A 20,992-nucleotide genomic window follows, 5' to 3' on the forward strand; every position below is an offset into this window, starting at 1 on the left:
TTTCTTCAGATAACTCACTCTTCTTGTGCTAGTAGATAACCCCACCCACGCTCAGGCAAGGAACTCTAGTTAAACTAATTGTGGGTCACACACAAAAAGATAGGAAAATAGGAGGGATGCTGTAGAGAAGAAGGGGTCCATCAGGAGAGGGATGAGAGAGGTGAATGGGGGGTGAAAATGAATGAAGCTATCAAACAACAAAGAAGTTTAACATAAGAAGAAAAGGTCTCCAATTGGACTGTCTTCACTTGTTTGAAATGATAACCCTCCAACTTTTTTATGATCTACTCAGAATCAGACAACTCGCTAGCTTTCTACCCCTTCCCTTCCCTTAGTGACTGGGCTTTCCAGCCAGTCATGAACTGCCAATGATGCCCTGTTCTAAAGTGACCCACACGGATGACATCAGCAGGCCCAGACAGGGCCTGTGACATCTAGTGACAATGTAAGTGCTCTCAGTGATGTCTGCAGGTCCATGAAAAGGTCCGAGTCACATTTCTCAGGACAGGTTCCTGTCCCAAATGGATGTGTGGCTATGCCTGCAGATGAATGCAGGGCCTTCTCAAATAGCAGCCTTCCCAGCCATACAAAACCACCCAGTTCTCCAACCTTCCTGTTCTCTTGCTCCTCTGGGCCCCATCATCTAGATTTTTCTCTCTCGTTTCCAGATTCTAACTGCCTCCCAAACATCTTTCAAGATTCACTTCCTGCTTTATGTGAATATAAAAACTAAAGTGTTTCACCTTTGACACCTCTTAAGAGTCCCTCCATCAAAATTCCTACCATGTGTGCTATAAAAATGACTGCCCCCACACTAAACTACAAGGGCAACAACTATGTCCCTGCCTTCCTGTTGTGCAGAACACACCACCAGATTGAGCACACAGATATGAGTTTGTTAGATGAATTAATAAATGCCAGAGTCAATGAGGTTCTAACATCTTCAAAATGAAGATTTTGAGTGCTTTAAAATTTACTTGTGAAAATTCTATAGGACTGGCTCAATGCCTAGCATTAGTGTGCACAAAGTCTTGGGTTCCATCCCAGGTCCACAAAAAAAAAGTAATTTTTGATCCAATAAACTCCTTTAAGATAAAGCTCCCGTGTCACTGGTCACTGTGCCTGGTCCTGAATTGTTGGTCCCCACTGGAGTCTGAGTAACACTGAGGAGAATAATCAGAAGACCATGTTCCCCACACTGCCTCCTCTGAGACAGCTGAAAATGGACAGTGAGGGAGTCAATGGCATGTGTGGGTTAGGAATGAGTGATGCAAATGGCCACTGACATGAGGACCCCAGTGCGCAGAGTATTCGTTTTGGTGTTAGTCTTACACAGCCAAGAAGCAGTTAGTCTCATCCTGTACACTGCCACCAGAAAGGGCTTTTTAGGGTTTTTGTTTGTTTGTTTTGTTTTGTTTTTGACTTCATTAGAAAATGTACTAATTTAAATGTGAAGCACGTTCACAGCGTGATTTCCTGGTCTTGAAGATACATAAAACCAAAACGAGCACCACCAGGTGTCTGTATCTGATTGCTCTGCGGGTGTCAGGTATGAAGCTGGGGAATCCTCCTGACTGGCCCAGATCTGGAAAAAATGGGTTTTTGATTATGATGCTCCTGATTCTTACACAAAATGCGTCCTTGCCATAGCCCTTGACAGTTTGCATTTGCACCAGGCAGTGAAGCACTTTTTACATTAAACACCAGAGGAGGGTTCGTCGGGGCCTGCTCCTTCAGCTCTGTGTTATCCATTCCTTTGCAACCACCTTTGACTCAACTCCCTCCATTGTCAATTTTAAACTGTATCAAGTAAATTTTGATAAGTAAATATCACCAAGGATATAAAGAACATTGGCCTCCATTCTTTTAGGAAGACAGGACATTCCAAGTTTGTGTTGCAAAATATTTTAAGATAAAATCATTCCCCTTGAATGGCTGCTGGATGAAAATATGATGTTTACTCACAGAATCTTAAATTTGAAAATGGCCTGAACCTGTGTCCATACAGTTCATTTTGCCATGGTAATTACCAATGCACAATATTGCCATTTTTACATTAATCTCTTTTGCTTGACGACTGTACATCTCTCTGTCAGTTTTCCACTCTATCACTTTGCACAGAAGATAAGAAATTCTATACTTACAGCTACATTCATGGAAAGCAAAGGAAGTATACCCCATAAGCACTACCATGTGTTAATGGCAACAGTTAAATAAGTAAATGCATGTCCAAGGAAAAATAAGCAGTGCTCATTAGAAGACTGCAAAGATGATGTCATCTGTGTGTTATACCTTCCTGAGAGCAGAGGAAGTGTCCAGCATGGCTCAGCAGTAGAGCTTGCTTTCTCCCCTCTTGCACATCCTTCTAGATGATTCCATCATCCTTCCATGGCTTCCCACTTCAGACATTTTTACCATAATTGACAATAATTAGTGAAAATAATCAAATAGTTCCTAGAGTAAAATGTCCAAGACATAAAAAAATTAAGTTCAAGATCCCATGATTTACACATAGAGCCATAGATTTGTCAAGGGTCCTACTGAGTAATTTTAAGATAGAATAGATTTCAGTCTGGCTTTTTTTAATATTGTCTTTGGAAGACTTCTAAAAGTGAACATAAGTCATGAAATAGCATTCCTTGCAAATAGAACTGCTGTGTGTGAGAGAGAGAGAGGGAGGAGGAGAGAGGGAGAGAGAGAGAGAGAGAGAGAGAGAGAGAGAGAGAGAGAGAGAGAGAGAGAGAGAGAGAGAGAGAGAGAGAGAGAGAGAAGAAAACCCTCAAAGGTTCCTGGGGTACATTAAGGGGTTTCATCATTTACTGAAGACTTCCAAAGGCAGGTTCATTTGGAAAACAAGCCCCACAAAAGACTTTTCTGAAATCCAGCATTTCTTACCCAAAGTCCCAAAGACAGCCACAAGGAGTGCCACCTCATCCCAGCACCATGGTGTCCCTTCTGGCCTCAGCTGCAGAAGCCAGGTAGCCCCTTGCTTGGGATATTTTTTCTCATAGTTTGTCTCAGCACACAGAAGGAAGAGAAAGCAATGTCCCAAAGAAAACAGTGAGAGCTTCTGGGTTCCATTCAGGCTTTGGGATGAAGCCCTAACACAGCTCAGTCCACAAGCAGACACTTGGTGTTCACTGCCTTCTCATGCTATTCCAGTAAATGGATCCACAGAGGGATACAGTGTCCTTATTCTCCGAGACTTTTAAAAAATCCCTTCGTATCATTTATATTTCTGGCCAATCATGAATGGCTTGACTACTGATTGATGAGAAATGCCCAGCTCACAGCTGTGCTGTGTTCCAGCGCTCTGAAAGCTGGTTAAGGAACTCAGCATCTATTTCCCCCACAGCGTTGCCCAAACTAGCCATGAACTCTTGGGCTCAAGCCATCCTCCTGTCTCAGTCGCCCAAGTAGCTGAGAATAAAGGCATGCAGCACCATGCCCAGCTAAAACAATATTGTAAGTGGTCAGTTTCCAGGCCAGACCCAAAAGCCTTCTTCACTGGGATGTTGAAGATCTGGGCTTTTACCGGAAAGGGGAGCAGAAAACATTTTGAAGATGTATTCATAAGCTAAACCAAATGTGAAAGATTTAGTCTCCTTTAATTTGGAAGCCTGGTAACAAAGCAACCAATAAAAGAGGATTAGGACTTTTAAAGGGAGACTTCTGTTTGTGAGAATTTGGGGAGTCTGACACAGCAGTTTGTCACTTTGTCCAGTTTTGCCTCTAGAAACAAGCAGGAGACACAGAAGAAGGCCATGGGGGAAAGATAGGAAATAAAAATGTTTGAAAGAGATGTCCTTCTTGAGGGTATGGAGTTAAATAATAGCCCTGTGAGAACTGGCTGAGCCAGGGTGAGCTGGTGAGGAAAATATGAAGAATGGAGGAGACAATGGGACACCCAGCATTAGAGGCCCTTGACCAGGTGGAAGAATTGAGTCCACTATTTGGTCAGACAGTACCCTTTCTGGCCATAAGGTGGTGCCATAAGCCCAGTCAGTCTGCCCCCAATAGGCTGGAGCATGCAGAGGGCGGAGCTCCCCAGTGTAAGCCATGTTCCCCACTCGGCCTCTGGAACCTTCAGGAAGTCTGTACAGGAGACCTGTGTCAACTTGTAATCACTGCCTCAGTGGGCTAAAATGATCCCATCTGCTAGGGCCCCACCTGCTCACTGGGAAGCAAGCCTTCGTTTTGTCTGCTGACACCACAACCCACATGGAGAGTTCAACCCCATCCCTTTGCACTCCCTTCATCTTGTTCCATACCCTTCCAGAGCTTTCTCTGAGTCCCAAAGGGAACCCAAAGAGCACCCTGCATCGCATCTCTAGATGCCTGCAGGATTATAGATCTCCCACAGAGCTGTTAAGCTCCGGCCTCCGGGTTTGGCAGCGTGGCCGGCCTTACCACACGACTAGCCAGCCATCTAGCCAGCCTGGCCTCCCTCTTTAGCACCAAACTGGACAACCTGACCCAAAACTCATAACGTTCCCTCTTCTTGTGTTTTGCCTCCACAGAAACATCCTTCCCCTTGCCTCCACTTGGCAACTGCCTCCTCTAGCTTTCAACCCAAACACTTCTTTCTCCAAAACCTTCACCCTGGGACCTGATTGAGGGTGACTGGTCTCATGTCACAAGTCTGGATGTTACAGGCAGAACAGATCTGTCTCAGCAGTTACACATGTCCCAAACTGTCCACAGACACTGGAACCACGGTTTCTCTAAGTCTTTGTTCCCATCTAGCATGGACATTAGGTTTAGAGAAATGCCATAGTTCCAACCTTGATGCGCAGCGCAGTGCAGTGCATGACCTCAATTCAAGCTAGCTTTATAAGTGTTATCTACTGTCCCCAGCCCATGACACTCATCTGTCAAACCCAACCTGAGGGACTGATGAGCTAAAGGAATCTGCAGGGGAAAGGGGGATGAAAACAAAGGCACCCGAGTGTGCCACACTCTTCTCCAGCCTCCGGGAAACCTTCCAGTGACTCTGCAGCCCTGATGAGATGGAGTAGAAGAACACCCTTGTCTGGTGCTTCTGTCCTGGTCACGTGGTCCAAGAGACCAACCTTCACCAAGGGCCACTGTGTGCTTACAGCACCACACAGCCAGCCAGCGGCAGTAGGCTCAGACAGAACCGTGAAATGTCTTTGAAAGCTGGAGTAAAAGCCTCGGGATGGGGTTTTTAAACCACGCAGGTTCTCTGAGGGCAGGTGTAGGGCTCACTGCAACAGGACAAGGTGTGTCTCTGTCTACTGCCTTCCGGCTCCGGATTCTGATTCTCTGGTGCCCCTTCTGTTCCTGGAAGAGGCCACAGAGGTCTGCCCAGCTCTGATGTTAAAGTAAGGCTGAGGGCCGCTTGATTCTCCCAGGAAATTTTCGACATGAAAGAGTGGAAGGGGTAGGCCAAAATGTTGTTTGTTTTGTTTTTAAGGATGCACTGGAGGGAATGGGTTCGTATAAAGGAAGATAAATTAACCATTCAAACAAGCAAGGTGGCCAAGGAGGATGGACCATCATTATACCCACTATCCACCATCTTCCTCAAAAGATGAATAAGGAAGTCACTGCTATTAGAATCATGGGCACGAGTGACCAGTTTCTTCCCGCCATCAAAGACTAAGACACTCTAAGTGACCATTTCCTCGGGGCCCGAGAGATGGAGAGGTCCTATGGACAGAAGCTCCAAGCGGTCCCGCCGCTGGAAAGTCCAGCCCAAAGGCACCTTCCCACCTTTATTTCCTCCAATCTGAAGCAGCGGTCACCCAGCCCCCCAGCCTCGCCCGTCTCCTCGCTGGAAGGCAGCTGGTTCCCAGGAAAGCTGAGCGACAGCAGAAAAGACAACCTGCGCGCCCAGCTCTGCAACCCCTCCCTCAGGCGAGCCACTCGTAGGCACTGAAGAGGCAAAGAGTGCGCCTCGCTGCGGAGGCCCAGGGTTGCAGTCGCCGCGGGCGGTGGGTGATGAAATCTTCCAGGCGCATTACTGCAGAGTGCGCGGGCGAGCGGGGAGTCGGGCAAGGACGTGGGTTGAGAGCTGGTACCCAGGCTCACCTGTTCTCCAAGACTGGGGTGGGAAGTGCGGGGGAGGGGCAAGTAGCGTCAATACCGGATGAGGGCCAGGTGGCGCTAGGTAGCAGCGCTCTCCTCTCCACCCTCCTCCAACTAAGCTAGCCCCCCGAACTAAGTCGTCGGGTTAACGAGGCCAAGAGCAGCAGTTCCTGTCCCGGGCCGGCGCGGGGAAGACGTGAGCGTGCACACGTACACACACAGCAGGGGGAGAGGCGCTCCCAGAGGCGCCCAACTTTTTCCCTGCTTCCTCCAGCAGAGGAGATAGCAGCTGAGGGCGTTCTTGATTCCCAGGGTACTTAAGGAGGGGGCTCCAAACGAGGGAGAAGAGATGGAGAGAACGTCCCGGGACTTTGGGGTTTTTATTTTTATTTTTGCAACAGAGGGCTAAGGAGTAAAGGAAATCCTTAGCTGGGCCGAGTGGCGCTTAGAAAAATGGAAGCGTGTGTTTGGAGATGCCTAAAGTTGCCTGTTAAGCTCCGGCCTCCGGAGCACGCGATGCTCCACGGTCGCCTGACTCAAGGATGCCTGGGCCTCCTAGCGACCCGCCAGGAAATGATGCAAGTCTGGATTGTCACCTGGATCCCTGAAGCCCAGACAGGAATCCGTCTGGGTTGGGGGTGGGGCGAGACAAGACACCCCAGGTATTGCAGGACCCACTAAATCCGGGCAGAAAAAAAAGTGGGAGGTGGAGTGTCTCTCGGGCCAAGTGCTTCAGGGTTTTGGCGCCTGTCTTCAAGTGCCTGTTTTGTAAATGCCAAGAGTCACGACGCCTAGGAATTCCCATCAGAGCTCAATTGGCTCGCACCGTCTCTGTGCCCAGGTATCTGTTCCAATCTATCCAGGCTTCGGGGCTGACAATGTCACTGAGTTCCAAAGATAAAACTTTCCCAGCCGGAAGCGAGCCCTGAGGACGCTGTCCGTGTAAAGACCGACCCTCCCCGCCCTACCCCACCCCTTTTTTTTTCAGTTTTTAGTTGCAACTGGAGCTGGCATCCGCTTCGATTTTTTTTTTTCTCAGTCGGTTCGGCCATTGCCCCGGAGCACCCGCACACGCGCACGCGTCTCAGGCCGCGCTCACACACGCACGTAAAAAGCGTGGCCGCCGCCAGGTCGGCAACTTTGTGGGGCGCTCTCTGCGGCTCTCCGTTTCCTCCCGTAGTAGTTGGCGCAGGCCCCGCCTCCCGGCTGTGTTGTCAAACGGGCCGGGGTCTCGGATTGGTCCAGCCTCCGGGACAACACCTGCTCGACTCCTTCATTCAAGTGACACCAGAGCTTCCAGGGATATTTGAGGCACCATCCCTGCCATCGCCGGGCACTCGCGGCACTGCTAACGGCCTGGTCACATGCTCTCCGGAGAGCTACGGCAGGGCGCTGGGTAACCTCTATCCGAATCGCGGCGAGGAGGAGGGAAGGGGCGAGCGAGGAGGAAGAGTGGGAGGAGGGGGAAGCGGCAGAGGAGGAAGAAGAGGAGGAGGGGCGCACAAAGAATCCAGGTCTCCCGGCGGGAGGGTGATACCCAGAACCATGTGTGCGGAGCGGCTGGGCCAGTTCGTGACCCTGGCTTTGGTGTTTGCCACCTTGGACCCGGCGCGGGGGACCGACGCCACGAACCCTCCGGAAGGTCCCCAAGACAGGGGCTCCCAGCAGAAAGGCCGCCTGTCCCTGCAGAACACAGGTAAACGCGTGCGCCCTGCAGCCTGGAGCTGCCTGGGAAACGTCGGTGCACGCCCGCAGCACTCCGGGTGTGTTTAGCCCCAACCCGGCGACCCGAGCTCACCCCGGGCCGCGCAAACTCTTGGTGGCTCGGGACTTGCAGAGGGAAGAACGAGGAGAAGCGAGGACTGGGCCGGCCTCCGAGCGCCCGGAATCCGCACGTGCTAGGAGGGTGATGAAATAGCTGAGGCAGGACTTGTTGCTACTCTCCCCCGGGGCTGAGGGGAAACGAGGCAGCGCTTGACGCTGCCAGCTCCAGCCAGAGTCCCGGGCCCTGCGCAAAGCGCACTTCGTCCAGGTTAGCCCATGCGAGGCACCAAGGGTCCCCGGAACCGGGCTCGCCCTGCGCCCAGAGAACTTCTCTTCTAGGCTGGCCAGCCTGGCACGGACTGTCTCCCCTTCCTTTAAAGACTGCTGGACATCCCAGAACTTTGCTGGCCAGTTAAATGGCATCAAGTTTTCCTTTGGGGGAAGGGGTTCGCAAGGCGTACCTCTATGGTGCGGTGGCGGTCCTTTGCTCCTGGCCAGCAAGGGGAGAAATGTTGACACGACCCAAATCGTGCGCCGCCGGCTCTGCTCACCGGCAAGCTGCAGCGCAGAGCCTGGCGTGCCGCACACCGGGCTGGCCTTCTTCCCAGCTCCCAGGAGAGAAAGAAACGTGTCGGCCGCTCGGCTCCTTGCTCACGCCCCCATCCCCGCTATTCCTCGGGCCCGTGTGAACGCCGTGGTCGTGGCGTGCGTGCGCTCCTTGGCTGAGCCGAAATGCACAAATGCGGGTCAGGGGCGCCCAAGCGAGTGATCGCTGTCCTGCCCGCGGGCCACGAGTGGAGTCAGTTCAGCCTCTCGCCCGCCCTGCCCCCCTCTCAGGTTCAGGTACCCCTCCACAAACACACTCCCCTCACTCTCGCTAGATTTCAACTGATACAGATTTTTCGACTGGAGCCCCGCCCTTCATCCAAAATACACTTTCCTAGTGTAATTTTGCGGTTGGTTTAAATCGTAGAACTGAGTGAGCCGGAGAGGGCATGAGACTGCACTCCTGCAGCCTGACAGCTCCCAGTCTGTCCTTTCAGGCTGAGGAATTAGGACATCTTGGAAGAAGTAGCAGGCTCCGGGGCCTCAGGGATTCTAGGGGATTAAGTGATATCTCACACCAGATCCCTAATTAAAAGGAACCTCCAAAGGGAATGGTGGCGGGTTGCAAGGCCAGTCCCCACCTGCTTTCATTCTGAGACTGTTGCCAGCCGCAGCCTTGGCATTTTTTTAATGCGGGTGGTTTGGAGGCTCGGCTTTAACAGGAATCTTGTTTTGATTTTTAGGTGTTGAATCATAAAGCTGAATTGAGTTGCTTTTTGGATGCTTTCGTCTGAGGTCAGGAAGGAAATGGGCCGAATCTTAAAGGCAGTGGCTTCTGCAGCCCCAAGTAGAGAAAGCCATTTAATTCGTGAACTGCAGTCTTTTTAAATATCTTACTTTTTCCCCGTGGGTTTCAAAAGCTGAAATATTTTCTGCTCTTAAACTGAGTGTTCTCACACATACTTTCATAAAGTGGAAAAGAAAGGGAGGGGAGACAAAATGCTCAGACTAACTTCTGACTGTGATATTTGTTATTTTGGGCTAATTTTACAAAAGTTTATAAATACCAACTCTTCATAAGTAGTAATAAATAATGACATTTTATTTCCCGGACTCCTTAGATTCTGAAATAGGCACAACTTTTTCCCCTTTAATTTTTCTCTAGCCCTCACTAACTGTCCAATAAAATTTTTTTTCATTTTAGCGGAGATCCAACACTGTTTGGTCAACGCCGGGGACGTGGGGTGTGGTGTGTTTGAGTGTTTTGAGAATAACTCTTGTGAAATCCAAGGCTTACATGGGATTTGCATGACTTTTCTGCACAACGCTGGAAAATTCGATGCCCAGGTAAAACATATAGCATGAAGAATATTCTGGGTTGGTGTAGCATGGTTGAAATCTTGACTGCAGGACTGGCTCACACTTTCCCTGAACCGTTATTTGAAGCAGTTTGGTGCTTGTGGGTGTAGAGAAGGGCACCAGTGTCTGCTTTGCGCCATTCCTTGGCTTTCTGGACTTGCCATTAGGTCAAGTCCTTCTAAATTCTTGTGCTGTGACTGCACAGGCAAAGCAGGCTAGACGCTGAAGTCATAGCCCTTGACAAACACCATGTCTGGACAACTAGAATCGGGTCCCCAAAGCTGTTAGGAAGAGAAAGCTAAAGTGGCAGGGTCCCTAGCTATAGGTAGCAAAGGCTCTTCTAGTGTATATGTGGGCAGGCTGCCCAGATAATTCACAGCTTTCAGACAGCATGGAAGAGGCTCATCTCCCAGCCCCAAGACTCAAAACCCTGACTGATTCTCACTTGTCTCATAGTCAGAGCTGAATTCACCTCAGATTCCCAAGGTGAAGTTGAGTTGCTGCTCAGGGCAAGCTGATGACTCTGGCACAGAGGGACCAAAGGTGTGTTAGGTGGCATGCAGCATTAGGCTCCTCTCCATTTTCTGCCCTGGCTCTCGACCCTGTTGAAACACTCTGTTGTTACATCTCATAAACTTCCTCCACCATCCCATTGGAGCATGATGACTATGTTTGGAGGAGGCCAATAGTTGAGGTGTGATCTAGACACGTCACCAGTCACCATCAACTGACATCCTGTGGATGGCCTCACAAAGCAAGGCCTGGGAACCAGAAAGGGATGTGACAGGGCTGCAGCCTAAACTGCAGAGGATATGACATAGCAGAAGGGGAAACAGAAATGGGAGGAAAGAGGGAGAACTTTGAACTCCTTGCCGCTCCTTAGAAAAGCACCCGTCAGAACCAACTGGAGCTAGGACACACAATAGGAAATCCGGAAGAGAGGAGTGTATTGAGGGCCTTCCCACAGGATGCCAGAGAAGAATACTAAAAAAAAAAAATTGCCACAGCCCTCACATAAATCCATCTTCCTTGTTTTCTCAGCCAATAGGAGTATTTTCTCAAGTTAGAGGCATCCCTTTCAAGTCACTTCTCGGTATATAACTACTTAAAAAAGTGCCAAGCCCTGCTCACCACCCCATCTGGCTCCAGCTAGAAAATCAAAGAAAGGGGGCACCACAGGGTAGCCGTGTGTGCCACATGGGTTTGCAATCAACAGACACTATTTGCAGGCATTTCTGAGGAGAAAACCAAAATAAATAAATATACTGGCTAGCTTCCCACTTCCGACCTAAACTGGTTCACTTTCTCAACACAGTGATTTCCAGACCTACCTCAAAACAACACAAAATCAGGTTATCTTCGGGCAGCTTATTTCCATAGTAACTGAAGGGAGATTCTTGGGTAGATAACCCAACAATGCCTCCAGGTTGGTAAGAGTAAAATCAGGAGCTTACCCCCACATTCTGACAGCGGTCTCCTTTCTGGCCCTGGCACAATCTTCTGAGGCTGCCACGAAGGAGAGCTGGGCCACATGTATGCCTGCCCGGTTGCCTCGCCTCTCTGAGACAGCTGGTAGGATGCTATTTGATGCTTCTGTCCCACTCACAAGTTACCAAGCTGGATGCCAAGTGGGCCTTTTAGAGACCATAGTCCTAACAGTTTGAAAGCAAAGAATGTCCCTCCTGGAGGCATGAGAAGGGGAGACAAGACCATGAGCCAGAGCACTGGGACTAAACAGGAGGCTCCAAGAGCACCACTTGCCAGGGATGGAGAGCAAACAAGAAGTGTGCTCTTGTTGGTACTGGCAAAGGAGTTATAGCCCAATCCCTTGGAGTTCCAGGGAATTTGACCAGGCAGTCACCAGCCAGCTGCGTGGAAGATGCCCCAGTTTCAGGGAAACTAGAAGAACAACTGGGGAAGAGAGGCAGATCTGTTGGTGTATAGAGCTCACATCCCACTTGGTTCTGATGCCAAGGATGCCATGTCGCTCTGGGATGCAGCCTCCTACCAGGAACCACATCAATCCGAGTGGAACCTTGGTACTCTGAGGCCAAACACTCCTGTGCAAGCCTAAGGCTGGTGTGTGGCATCCTGGCTAGTGACAAAATGTTGTCTCTTCTGCCCCCTCCCTTTTGTGTTCTCCATCCTCAGGGGAAGTCATTCATCAAGGATGCCCTGAGGTGCAAGGCCCATGCCCTGCGGCACAGATTTGGCTGCATCAGCAGGAAGTGTCCAGCAATCAAGGAGATGGTTTTCCAGTTGCAGAGGGAATGCTACCTCAAGCACGATCTGTGCTCAGCAGCGCAGGGGAACATCGGCGTGATTGTGGAGATGATAAATTTCAGGGACCTCCTGCTGCATGAGTGAGTAGCACCCCTACCCCCAGGAGAACAGGAAGAAGGGTCACCTGGCAAGGGCGGGGTCCTGGAGGCCAGGAATGTGTTTGAGGATGCTACTTTTGGAGGTGAACTCCCTTCAAATGGATACAGTTGTGGTGTACCTGCAGAAAGCTAGAAAGCCCCCGAAATTCATCAGATTTGAAATCCCCACAAACAGAAACAGACCACTATCTTTACTGTGTACAAAATATCTACTATCAGAAGCATTCCATCCTCCCGACGGCCAAATCCTTACGTTGGTACAGCAGCTGGTACATACTAACAATTACCTGCCTATAGGTACTAGGTACTATGCCAAGTGTGTTACATGACATGTCCACCCACTTCTCACATCAACCCTTTCTATCTCCAAATCCTCACCACAGAAGAGAAAACTGAGCCCTGCTGAGGTGAAGGACTCATAGCTAGGGAGAAGCAGAGCTAGGGGGGTCCAGGCAGTGTGGCTACAGTGCCTTCGCTCTCAAAGACTCTAATCTGCAGCTTTTTCCAGTTTCAGAGCCCCCCCCCGTTTCCTTCTCTATTCACAGAAAACATAAGACAAACATCAGAAACTTTAGTCGGCCAAATATGCTTGCTAAAATGGGCTTAAAGAGTCAAGATCCGATGACAGAGCCAAACCATCCATTCCCGCAGCTGTAGGACCCTGGATTTGCAGGGCAGTAAAGTACACTGATGCATCATTGTTTCTAACATGCATGTGGTCCACAGACCCCAAAGACAGAGACAGAATGAAAAGGAAGCCATCGGTTCAGCAGGCCAGTGCTGCCCCCGGCCCCCTTTATAGCCATCTCCATCCTCCATGATGACCCATTGGGCCAAATCAGCACAATTTTAGAAACTTTCATCCCTCAGTTCATTGCACAACCTCCTCCCAGTTGTGTCACCAAACATGCCACCTTCATGACACTAATGCCTAGATTCTGAAACAGCTATCTCCTCTCTCTGCCCACTCAGTTTAAGGACTTTGGCAGCTTGCAACACCTTGGTACAATATAAAATTATTCGTGGTGAAATTCTGCAACCAGCTCTTTCCAAAAGCAAAATTGTGTTGCTTGGTTTTTAAACCATACTAATACTTCACAACATATTTTTATTCTTCCAAATATTTGCAAAGGAACAATAGCATTGAGAATAGTAATTGTCTTTTATTTCTCTCTGGTGTGCCAGGATCTTGGCCATGGGCTATCCATGGACTACCACATTTGTCTTTCCCAACCATAAGACTGAAATTAGCATCTCCATTTCATAGAGAAGGCTAGTGAAGATGAGAATTTAAATTTCTTCCTTGTGAGATTTGATTTCCTGCTTTGCAGCCTAGGTTTGCTAGTATATACTCTTCTCTCACTACACACAGGGAATGGTGCAAGGACCTCCTATCCACTTCCATACCCATGAATGTGTAGTCTCAGATAAAATGGTAGAGTATTTGCACATGACTTAGCATCTTCCCATCTACTCTGGATGACTTGTAATACCAAGAGACAATGCAACTGCAGTGTTAAGTGGTTGTTAGCCTACAGCACTTAGGAAATAACACCAAGAGAAATGTCTGCTTCAGTACAGAGGCAGGTTGCTTCTGTGGTTGGCTAGTTGAATCCACAGGCACAGATAGCTGTGTATAACTGAAACTTCATGTGAGGACTAGGCCAGCGGTCAGAATGCCAACTGCCCTGCACCTTCCTGGCCTACTCTGCTAAGGCTGTGAGAATCTTTTCCTTCAAGGTGCTCTTGAAAGAGGCACCTCTGTCTCAGTGGCATATAGAAGATGACTTCTTGGTCTTAAGGGAGGGAGATTGGGGGTCCGCTATAGGCCTATGGTATATTCATGGAGTGTGTGGAGTGTGAGTATCTTCTGAAAAAAGGTCTTTGGGGAAACTGAAGCCTTTCAAGTTTGTTGAACACACACCCCATCCTAGGATTCAGGAAGGATTTGAGCACTGTGGTGTCTAGCTACTCTTCTACAGGAACATGGCCTCCAAGCAGGGACTCTTGTTTCACAAGTCCCCCACAGCATTTAGAATGAGCAACAGCAGCCAGCACTAGCCTGCTCTGCAGAAGCAGGTGACCTACCCTACCCTGTGCAGAGGTGTGGGTGTCTTAACACTGCCAGGAGGCCATAGGCAGGGCCTCCTCCTCCTCCTGCTAAGCCAGGACTTCTGGGCAGTGAATTTGTGCCAAACTCCAGCTCCTTGAAAACCTCCATTCCCCGTTGCCACACGGCGATACAATGCCCCAGCTTCAACTTCAAGCTGAATTGCCTGAACTTTTCCAAATATTCAAGCAGCTTAACTGATTAAAGGAACCTTTCAGTCGCGAAATGCCAAGAAAGTCATCTCAGAGTACGTGGCAACAATCACGAACAGGAGAATGTGAGCCAGATTTGCCTTTCGCTTTAAGGAGGAGGAAGTCAGTCCCTGCAGAGTCCGAACCACCCCATTCCTCTACAATGCTTGTGCCAGGAGCAGGGATGGCAGCAATGTCCAATGTGCTGCAAGCTGCCCCCCTCACCACTGCCTGCCCACCCCACTCCTTATCATCTGCCTCCCCCTAGCTGTGACCAGCCTCCCTTGGCCTCTGCACACCCTGTCACCAGGGTGCTGGCAGCTGCCAAGGGTTTGGATCCTCAAGCACATCCCCCTCCCTCATCCTTGCTGACACTCAGTTGAGTGCTGGGTTTTATCATCAGACAGGCTCAGCCTGCAGCCTAAGAAGGCACGGCTTAGATTCATTTACTTGGCCACACACGCCCTCCCCACGGGACTCAGCTTCGTCCCTGAGAGAGAAGACAGTGCAAGCTGAGGACAAGGGGACTAGTCCTGCCTCGGGAGGTCCGTGTGCACCTTACAGGTCCAGGGTTCAATGACAGACACACCATGATGGACAAGGCCCCAGAGACAACTGTGTGTTCCTTGGAGACTTCTTTTAAATAGAAGCTTAAAGGAAAGAGTCAGTTCAGAATCCCAGATAGTGACCAAAATGCTTGCTCCCACTCTGCGGATGGACTCAGTGGACTTGAGCTTCCTAAGACAGTGTTTTCAGAAGATGGGGGTGGGGGGCATGGACCACTTTCAGCATTCCTTTCTAAGTCACTTCCCTCTGCAAGTGCTCAAGACAGTGCCACACTGTCCTTACCATTGACACAGGCCTGCCTGAAAGAGGCTAAGAACCTTGCCCACCAGCCATGCACAAACTGTGATGCCAAGGGAATCAAGTAGGCCTCAAAACACGGTTCTAGAACATTTCCTTCTGGCTGGCTGTTCTCAGCCCAGGCCTTCCTTGCCTAGGATTTCCCAAAGGAGACTTTCCTTCTCCTCTTCCTGGTCCTTACATCTCGAAGTAAGGACAGTTCCAACTTGAGGAGTAACTAGCAAAGACAGCATTGACTACAGCACACATCTTAGAACATAAGCTGCTATTTCTGCAGAACAACAGTTGCCAACTTGCAGAGAAAGATTACACAGGTCCTAGGGTAGTCATCCCAGTCTTAGGTCAAGCCTTGGGGAGAAGAGACCCCCATTCCTTACAAATGGCTGCACATCCCACAGTGATTTCCTGGGGGTGGGGAGTGCTGTATGTCACGGACAGATTTGTGCAGGACTTAAATCTAGTTAGCCACACAATCACAAAAAGTGTCCCACATCCTCCTAGATCTTAAAAAGAAAAGCTCAGTGACTAGGCCTTGAGACCTCACTGATGGGGACATGCTTTACAAGACAGGCCCATAAATATAAAGGGGGGGCACATTTCCTCTGTCCCCTTAAGCAGAGTCCTCCAGCAATTTGACCAAAGAACTACTCAAGGTAGCCAGTACAGGCAGAGAATACAGCTCTGAGCCCAGACCGGACTGTGTTGGTTTCACAGAGAGCTTCTCTCATTCTGGACATGGGGGCCTTGATAGCCCGCCCTCACTGCAATGTAAGGGAAGTCCTGGCTGAAAGGGCAATGGACAGCATTCCCAACTCCCTGCTGCCTGCAAAGGGAAAACTACTGGGAGATGACACCACAGGGAAATGGTCCTTCCCAGCTCATCTGAGGCCATTCCAGATTTACCCAGATAGACACGCATGCCCAACAGCTTTCCAAAATGTCCTTCATTGTAAACCTAAGTCAGGGGCACACACACAGGGAAAGTGACCTCATGAGACCTTCACTGATGTCACCTGTGAAGGGCTCCTGACAGCTGCTCAGGAACTCCTTAACCCAACACTTTCTGGATTCTCCACTGAAAACACACCAGTTTGATACTGAAAGCCCTTTAACCATTTGCCAAGATCATCTCCACTCCAGCCAAAACTCAGCAGTTCCTGTAGCCTGGTCCAGGACACCCTTACTTCCTCTCTATTCACACAGTTGCTCCACCTGAAATGCCTACCTTAATGTCCTAGCCCTCTGCTCTCCTCCTGTATAGCCACACACTGTCATTGGTCCTTCTTCCTGGGACTCTACATCTATTTGAGGAACAGGAACCTGCCTTAGTACTCCGTTGCCTGCATTGGAACCTCATCCACAAAGATCACCCACTGAACCCAAGTTAAGCACTGTCTCTGTCACAATGCCCCCAGGGTCCCGTTAGGACATGCTCCAATCTTAGTCTTTCTCCCTCTGCTCCAATCTCTAGGCCCTATGTGGACCTCGTGAACCTGCTGCTGACCTGCGGGGAAGATGTAAAGGAGGCCGTCACCCGCAGCATCCAGGCTCAGTGTGAACAGAACTGGGGAGGCCTGTGCTCCATCCTGAGTTTCTGCACCTCCAACGTACAGAGGCCTCCCACTGCGGTACCTGAGCGGCAGCCCCCGGCAGATAGGGCCCAGGTCTCCAGGCCCCACCACCATGACACAGGCCACCACCTCTCAGAAGCCATCAGAGGTGCCAAGGGCGAGCGAGGGAGCAAAAGCCACCCAAGCGTCCGTGCCCGAAGTGCAGCAGGTAGTCAGAGCGCCCGGGGACCTTCTGAAAGCAGCGAGTGGGAAGATGAACAGACCGAGTATTCCGATATCCGAAGGTGAAATGAACACCTGGCCATGAAAGCTTCCCTCCCGGCCGTCCATTTTCTTATCTATGGACATTCCAAACCATTTAGCATTAAAGAGGGGAATGTCACACGCAGGATGTGTGCGCATTGTGGACTTCGTGCAGGTGAGATGGCGACTCCGGAGCAGCAAGGTCTCGGGTGCCTGGCGGATTGGCACCTACTTAAGCTTATTCAAGGGAGTGCTGCCTTGAGTCCGCCTTGTAGCTTTGTCCCTTTCAGTCTGTGGGAGCTAGTGGGTGGCTACGGTGTGCTCTGTTGTGGGGGGAGGTCAGGTGGGGAGGGGAGGGGCCACGCATCGGTGCTAGGCCGTAGCCTACAGTTTCCAGTGCTGTCTTCAGGGGACAGGACAGCTGGGCTCCAGGGCGGGAGTGAGTGGAGAGTGTAGCTGTTAAGGCAAAGGAAGAGCAGAGAGGATGCGGGGCTTAGCTGTGTTAATCGCCAAACCGAAGTTTAGTGTCGTGTGGGACCTTGCATTTCAGGGCTGCTGGAAGGAACATGGGGTAGTGCATTGTCTGTGTGTCGTTTCTGAGCCAGTGTTCTGTCTGGGGGACACTGAAGAAGTGTCCCCTGTCTATTTTCACCACTGCTTCAGATCTCAATCTTACTTTTATTTTCAATCCATTGACATCTATATGTCTGTCATCTAAATAGATGGCTTCCAAAGCAAACAGCTGGGTCACCAAAACCAGCTCAAAGGAGGAAGAAAACCAACCCCGGTCCATCTCTGGAGGGTAAACTTTTGTAGGGTCTGTTTTAGAAAGAGCGCTAAACCCCACGTGGACTTCTATCCTCTGGAACAGACGGGCACCTAGAGGGGAAAGCACACACCAGGGGCCTTGCCTTAGACTTTTGCTGTCTCAGCCAAGTCCTGGGAGCCTGTACATTGAATTCATGTGACCAAGTTGGAAACCAGCCTCTGCATGCCAGGAGGGAGAAGAGAAAAAGGCATCGAGACCGCTAAGGAAATAGCCTTCGGGGAATGCCACCCTCTGCATACCTGGGGAAATAGCTATCTCTAAGAGACAAGGCTTTCCACAGCCAAAGTGGAAATTTAGTAACAAGGAAAGAAGTGGGCGGCCAAAAGGAAGGCCAAAGGGGAGAGAAGGGACGTGTGACAGCGCAGCACTAAGAACTTCTTCCTCTGTGACTGCCATAGTGACTACTTTTGCAGCCAGTACACACAGGAGCCAGTGCTGTAGGAGGATGGGGTATCCTGGACCGGGTCTCCAGAGCAAGGCTCAGCCAACTCTTTTCTATGAAGGGCCAAGTAGTAATTAGAGAGTTTCAGTTCGGCAAGCCACACAGTTTCTGTTGCTGCTAGCCAGCTCTGCCATGACAGCACTAAAGCATCCTCTGCCGCACAAATGGGAGGGCTTGGCTCTGTTCCACTAAGATTTTCTTCAGCGGGCACCCAGCGGGACTTGGCTCACAGGCCATACATAGCATGTTCCCTATACGAGGGGACAAGACGGGAAGCATGCCTTCTGCCTTCCCCGGCTACTCTAGTTCTCCCTGGAAGGCCCCTGAGGCCAGAGACAGCCACATTTCTCTAAACACTTCCCCAAACTCGGCTGGTGTCTCTATGTGCAGGATCCAACCTCATAAGCTATGCTTGAAAAAAGAAATCATTTGGGGAGGGGTGGGTTCGTGACGTGCTGGGAAACCTCCAGGAAGATGTGGGGCGCAGAGGGGCTGTGCTTTTAATCCAGCTCTGCCGGGAGGAAGGAGAGCCGGCGTGGCGGGTTCTGCCACGGTAATGAATGTGCCATGTGCCTGACTGTCCTCTGCTTCCGTCACTCGCAGTCCCCTTGGTTCCTGGCTCAGTCGTTCATTTGTCACCAGCCTCCTAACTGGGTTCATCGGTGTCTGTGTTCACCTACGGATGTTCCTTTTGTTGTTTCTACTGTAAATGTTTGTCGTTTGTATTTATTATCTCGGTGTCTTACCCCAGAAGGCATAAACTCACTTCATTCAAATGCACCAACTGATCTCTGTTGTGTATCTCCATGCCTTTGCCATCCCTTCCCCCCAAAAGTGTTTTTTTAAGGTATTTCAGGGTCCCTCGTGTGATTAGAAACACAAAATATATTTATCGCTTGAGTCCTTTTGCTCAAAATTGTCCAAATTCTTGTGTGCCTCATGAAGGCATTCATACAATCTAAATGTAAGCAAGGCAGCTGTTGGAAACAGTCCCTCCTCGGGCTTCATGCTTCATACACATTTACTCAGGAGCCTTCCTGTGAGGAAGGATGTGGGTCTCCAAATAAAGTTGCAGTGTTTATTTTGAGCTTTGAATCTTAACGAGATGATCTGAACACCTCTCCTTTGTATCAATAAATAGCCCTGCTATTCTAAAATGAGAGGGCCAAAGACAGCAAAAGGCTGACAGCCCAAAACTGAGTGACTAGGAAACACCAGCCTAGAACTGCAGTAAGTAGTCCTTACACACCAGCGGAAACTCCAAACCTGGCAAATGGCATCTCGGAAACAACATGGAGAGGATGCCGCGGGCACCCACTTCCTAAGGAAGAAATGGACCACGTGGGCTAACTAAGTCAGCGTCTGCTTCTGTCACGGAGTTAGGCGACAGGGCCTGGACACTGTCACACTATGTTGTTTTCTTTCAAGCATTAATAAAGGTTTTAAATAAATGGCTTGCACTTGAGCAGTGGTATTTTGGGGGCACTTTGATGTGAGGTGTAAGGGAGATAACTGTGAATAGGAGGGCGGTTAACATTGCTTATACTTCATACTTGTGGGAGAGAAGCCAGGTGAAGAAGCCCCGCCCCACCCCTCAGGACATCCTCATCCCAGAGCTCTGGCCAAGGCCCCACCAGAGCCAGAGACAAAGGAAAAGGAATTCTCTGCCACTGGCCTCTAGCTTCTCAAAGTTCACTCTGCTGCCACCTTCCATTGCCACCCGTTCTTTCAGACTGGGGCCCCTGCCATTGGCTTAATCGCTCCATGGCTTAGAACGTGCTGGGCTGCTCACCCCCTCCTTCACAACAACGCTGGAGCTGTTCCTCACCACAGCCTTCCGGGCCACAGTGCCTACACTGAATGCCAGGCATCCCGGTGGATATCAAGCAAGCATTACCTCATCCTGAGTCCCACAGTCTCAATTACTGTTCCCATTTTGCAGGCAAAGAAGCCCAGGTGGGCCGGCAAATCTCTTGCTGTCAAGCCTGATGACCTGAGTTCAATCCCTAGGCCCTCCGGTGGAAGCAGAAAAGCATCTGCTGAAAGTGGTTCTCTGTTGTCCTCATGTGCACTGTGAAGTAGGGTGGGGGGTGCTTCCATAGGTTCACACACAAGTAACAGGCAAGCAAGTGTAAATGTCTTAACTTGAAGAAGAGGAGGAGAATCCCAGGTATAGATAACCAAGTGGCTAGAGAGCAGGAGCCTGAACTCCAAACCAGATGGGGCCTCCTAGGCCCCCTGCCCTGCACAGGGCCTGGGGAAAGAATAAATTTACTCTTGTGTATATAGTACCAGCCTTGGTGGTGGAGTTTCACCGCTGAGTAGGGGCAAAAATGGATGCCCCCATGTAACGCGAGTTTTCTTGGCCTGGCTAGGTCCCCACGCCTTTCTCTGCCCCAAAGAAGCACATGGACGCTAGATTAGTATAAATCTGTTGGCTGGCGACTTGGGCTTCTTATTCTTACCAGACCTGCAACTCCTTTGCCTGCTACGTCGCGACTGCTCAACGTCTCCGTAGAGAAGAGAAGGGGGACAGTTTCCTGTTTGTCCCTGCTATATTCGATTCTGCCCAGCTATGTCCCTTCCTGGGATCACATGATGACTCCTCTCAGCCTACAATTACCAGAATCCTCCTTGTCTC

General features: G+C 50.1%; 1 protein-coding gene across 1 annotated transcript; it reads left to right on the plus strand.

The window, feature by feature from the left end:
• The first annotated feature begins 7,180 nt into the window (after nucleotides 1–7,180).
• On the plus strand, nucleotides 7,181–19,802 carry Stc2 (stanniocalcin 2). The gene is made up of 4 exons (XM_005087006.4): nucleotides 7,181–7,747; nucleotides 9,566–9,708; nucleotides 11,872–12,083; nucleotides 16,738–19,802. The coding sequence occupies exons 1-4, from the start codon at nucleotides 7,597–7,599 to the stop codon at nucleotides 17,123–17,125; spliced, it is 894 nt and encodes a 297-aa protein (XP_005087063.1). The 5' UTR covers nucleotides 7,181–7,596; the 3' UTR covers nucleotides 17,126–19,802.
• The last annotated feature ends 1,190 nt before the right edge of the window (nucleotides 19,803–20,992 follow it).

The sequence above is a fragment of the Mesocricetus auratus genome, unplaced genomic scaffold (assembly GCF_017639785.1).
Source record: "Mesocricetus auratus isolate SY011 unplaced genomic scaffold, BCM_Maur_2.0 Super-Scaffold_100007, whole genome shotgun sequence".
NCBI lineage: Eukaryota > Metazoa > Chordata > Mammalia > Rodentia > Cricetidae > Mesocricetus > Mesocricetus auratus.

What these genes read in the sequence shown, in the direction of transcription:
- Stc2 (XM_005087006.4), top strand. Translation starts at nt 7,597, where the DNA reads ATGTGTGCGGAGCGGCTGGGCCAGTTCGTGACCCTGGCTTTGGTGTTT. An exon ending in CTGGAAAATTCGATGCCCAG is followed by an intron (nt 9,709 to 11,871) that starts GTAAAACATATA and finishes CTCCATCCTCAG; the next exon opens with GGGAAGTCATTCATCAAGGA. An exon ending in AGGGACCTCCTGCTGCATGA is followed by an intron (nt 12,084 to 16,737) that starts GTGAGTAGCACC and finishes TCCAATCTCTAG; the next exon opens with GCCCTATGTGGACCTCGTGA.